General features: G+C 40.7%; 1 protein-coding gene across 1 annotated transcript; it reads right to left on the bottom strand.

Moving 5' to 3' along the window:
* Nucleotides 1-1,435: 1,435 nt before the first annotated feature.
* On the bottom strand, nt 1,436-3,775 carry Cldn8 (claudin 8). The gene has a single exon (XM_021210015.1). The coding sequence runs from the start codon at nt 3,631-3,633 to the stop codon at nt 2,956-2,958; it is 678 nt and encodes a 225-aa protein (XP_021065674.1). The 5' UTR covers nt 3,634-3,775; the 3' UTR covers nt 1,436-2,955.
* Nucleotides 3,776-4,018: the final 243 nt, after the last annotated feature.

Genomic DNA, 4,018 nt, shown 5'->3' on the forward strand with positions numbered 1-4,018 from the left:
GCTCAGCTTAGCATATATCTCGTAGGAATTACATCGATTGTCTGGCATATATGCACCCCCTCATGCTCAGTGCCTAGGAGCACATACTGCAGCTGCTGTGCAGCACCCAAGTAGACTGAGCACTGGAGGCACGAAGGCAGGGGGATCAGCAGCATGAGTCACCTTCAGCCACACACCGAGTCTGAGGCAGGGGGATCAGCAGCATGAGTCACCTTCAGCCACACACCGAGTCTGAGGCCGGCCTGGTGTACGTGCAATCCTATCTCAAAGAAAAAGACACATAAACAAATACAGCCTCTTACTCTTCCTACACTTTTTGATTTGTGATAATATTTGTCCTTTAAAACAATACTATACAACTTTACATTAGCACATGCTTTGCCACCAACTGAACTATTTTCCAAGTTCAGGACAGCTCTTCCAGAATATTAAAGGAGAGCTCTGACTTTGAGATTTCTAGCATTTGGACATCAATCTTCTCTTTGTTTTGCTGGTCACACAATGCTTTTGTATTGATGGAATTCACTTTCTAGATAATAAAATCGTTTTGTTTCTTCCTGCTACTTACAGTATGCCAGATACTTGAATTTCACATTTCAGGAAATTTGACTTGCCTTCAAAGATAGGAACAAAGTATGGTGAAAATGCCTTTACATTTAGTGTTTATGTCTTGTAATTTTTAAGAACGTTTGTTGCTAACATATGTACATATTTCTGTGTGTAGATGATTCACGTACCACAGCACACATGTCACGGATTCTATAAGACGGACCTCGGGGCTCCAGACTTGGATTGCAAGAACCTTTACTTGCTAAGCCTTCGACCGTTCTTGACATATTTTTAGAAACAACTATCATAAGAATTTGGCAGCTAATTGGATGAAAAATATTATTGATACAGTGACACAGAGATACAATTTCTTGTGAGAAGAGGTGGGATTATATTTAAGGTAGAACGTGAAGAAGGCACTTCAGAAAGAGCAAAGAAGTGATCCTAATCACTTAGATTCTGTTTTAGTGGGGGAGGGGACCAAGAAAATATGAGTGGTGTCTGTGACACTTAGGGCAACTACGTATTTGTTGCTTACAGACTTATACAGACTTGCTTGTATAAAATGGCTCTCTGGATTTTTGTCTAGGCCATGTTTTTAGTCCTTGTTTGCTTCTTCTCCTAGCAACTGTTTTGCTTCAAAGAGGCAAAGTTGCCCGGGATGTAGAGTGGCATCACCCACCCAGGAACAAGAACTAAGTGTTTCCAGCTAACAGTACTTGAACCTTTACTTCCACATATAGAGACTGGTTTACAAACTAGATCTCCTAGAACATGATGAGCACTCACGGAGGACTTCTGCAAGGTCATCTCTCATGGTTTCTACCAGTATCTCTGCCTATCACAGAACTATTTTTAAGGTTCTCCCATCTGTAAATTATTAATAATCTCCTTCATATAAATATGATATATACTCTCAAATCATTCAGCACTTTTTTTTAATTCTCAGAAGTTGAAATACATATGGACAATATTTTAAAACACGATTACATGCACAGTATTTACAACAAACATAATCATTGGACCTAAGTACAACTTAATATTATTAATATATTAATCAAATATTAGTGCATATGTGAGGTCATTATAAAGTAAATTGATTTTAAATCACATACTACATTCAAAAATGAACAAAAAATCTATGTTCAAAATAAAATAGTTCAATGCCAAGTTTTAAATCCTTGTACAAGATAATGAAAAAGGATAAAAATGTAAGAAATGCTATATTGTTATGAGATACAATTTATCAATATAAAAGTCATATATATGAAACTTAGTATTATGTTAACAGTTGTCTCATATTAGGAGGAAACACAGAGTAATATTACACTTCAATAAAACTTAGCGAAGACATAGAAAATAGGGAAATCCCTTCAACAGAACAGAAATGACAAGTTTGACTGGCAGGAGTTGAGAGGGCACAAGTTGTTGGATTTGGAGGGATTGTGCCTCTTTGGGGTAAGAAAATGACAATGAAAATGTTCTTTTTTTCTCCCTCATTTATACTGATAAGTTCCTAAAAAGCTATGCAAAAATAGCACTTGAACAATTCCTTACATGATACGACTTCATTTCAAAAACAATTCATTCTTCTCTAAACAGAAAGGCTAAGATAAATTCATTTTTCTGAAATCATTAATTTTTCTAAGACCACTGCTATATCTCTCTTGTTATTACAGCCTTACAAAAGTAGTCTGAAGAAAAAAAAATATTTTTGCCAAAATATCTGCATTAAACTTTAAAAGATACTAAGCAACAAAAAATTAAGGCGTGTAGAGTGAAAGGAGAAAGGTTATGGAATTTCTAACTCCTCGAGGCTGCAAAGCAGGATATCAGAAAGCCTTACACTAATGATTAAAGCCTTCATTTTAACCTTCACTACAAATAGAGTGCACTAATCCTTAAGCTGTTTTTAGGCAATTAATATCAGCTTCCTTCCCTTTTATCCCCAGGCCCCCTGAAATGCAGTAGCTGAGTTCTATTTATTCAGTGTGATGGATTGGCATTCCACTTTAAATAGAACCACATAAGCCTGTCTCTATTTGCGTGAGATATAACTGCCACCCGCATCTACTTGGATAATGCCATGACACGGAGAAATCACAGCTTAAACCAACAGCCTTTCGATGTGCCGGTTTAGAGTGACTGATAAAAGGAAGAGCTGAGTGAACCATTTTAGAAAACAAATGGCAAGGCTTTCTAGAACAATCGAAGCAGTGCACATAATACCTCATTCTGCTAAAATCACTTATGGAATCATAGACGCTGCATATTTCCTCTAATGAGTGCTAGGCAGTTAAGAAAGGTAAATGGATACACTGTGGGCTCTATTTCTCCAAAATAGTGGCTGGTTCAGTGATTCATAAAGCTTAGCTTTATAGCTACGGTTAAAATATACACACACAACTACACATACTGACTTTTGGAGTATATGCTCGGAGATCTCTTTTCAGCATGGAAACTCCGTTGAGTGGTGCGATGGGATGGTACGGAGTACCTGTAACTGTTGCTCCTTTCAGTACAACAAAACACACAACAGAACAGTGCTCCTCCGGCAATCAGCACCAGCGCTGTGGTCCAGCCTATGTAGAGGGCTTCTCCCAGCTCGCGCTTTAGGGCCACATCCACCAACGGGTTGTAGAAGTCTCTGATGATGGAATTGGCAACCCAGCTGACAGGGATGAGCACAACCAAGCCGGTGATGAAGAAGGTGATTCCCGCTGTCAACAAGATGCGGCTCTTCACGTTCTCATCGTCCCCCGTGCACCTGGTGCACTTCATTCCGAGGATGGCTGTCATGAAAGCCAAGAAAGCCAAGACGGACGCAGCGCACATCAGTCCTCTGGATGCCTGCAGGTCTGGACTAAGAGCCAGCAGGGAGTCGTAGACCTTGCACTGCATTCTGATGTTGGCATGTCTCATGCAGTTCATCCACAAGCCTTCCCAGCGGTTCTCAAACACCACGATGTTACTTTCGATGAAGGCAGACACTCTCCACTGAGGCATGATAGTCACAGCCACCGTGCCCACCATGCCAACACCACCAAGCACCAGTGCAGCCATTTGAAGAGCATAGGTTGCCATGGTCCTCCCAAGTTATATCCAGCTGGACCGCTCACCCGGGAGGTACGGCTTGCTTTCAAGCAGAAATCTGTGTGCCTTGGGAGGGTGGCAACAGTTCTCCTGTAGAAATGTGCTCACAACACAGAGCGTAGCTCTCTCTGGCCAGATCAAATCTAGTACTGGCTGGTGACACAACCCCCCCACCCCCCTCCACCACCACCACTGGCTCCAACAGTGAACTTGTAAATCAGGTGTGGCAACTTTCTTAGCCAATAAGAGGGGGATGGGAGCTCAGGTGTGTCTAAACCAACTCTGGATACCTGGGAAGGCTGGGCTTGCAAATAAACATTCTTTGTACTTCTCTATTTTCTAAGAAGACAGCAGTATGTTTACCTAGAGGCATAAT

This window comes from Mus pahari, chromosome 12 (assembly GCF_900095145.1).
Source record: "Mus pahari chromosome 12, PAHARI_EIJ_v1.1, whole genome shotgun sequence".
NCBI lineage: Eukaryota > Metazoa > Chordata > Mammalia > Rodentia > Muridae > Mus > Mus pahari.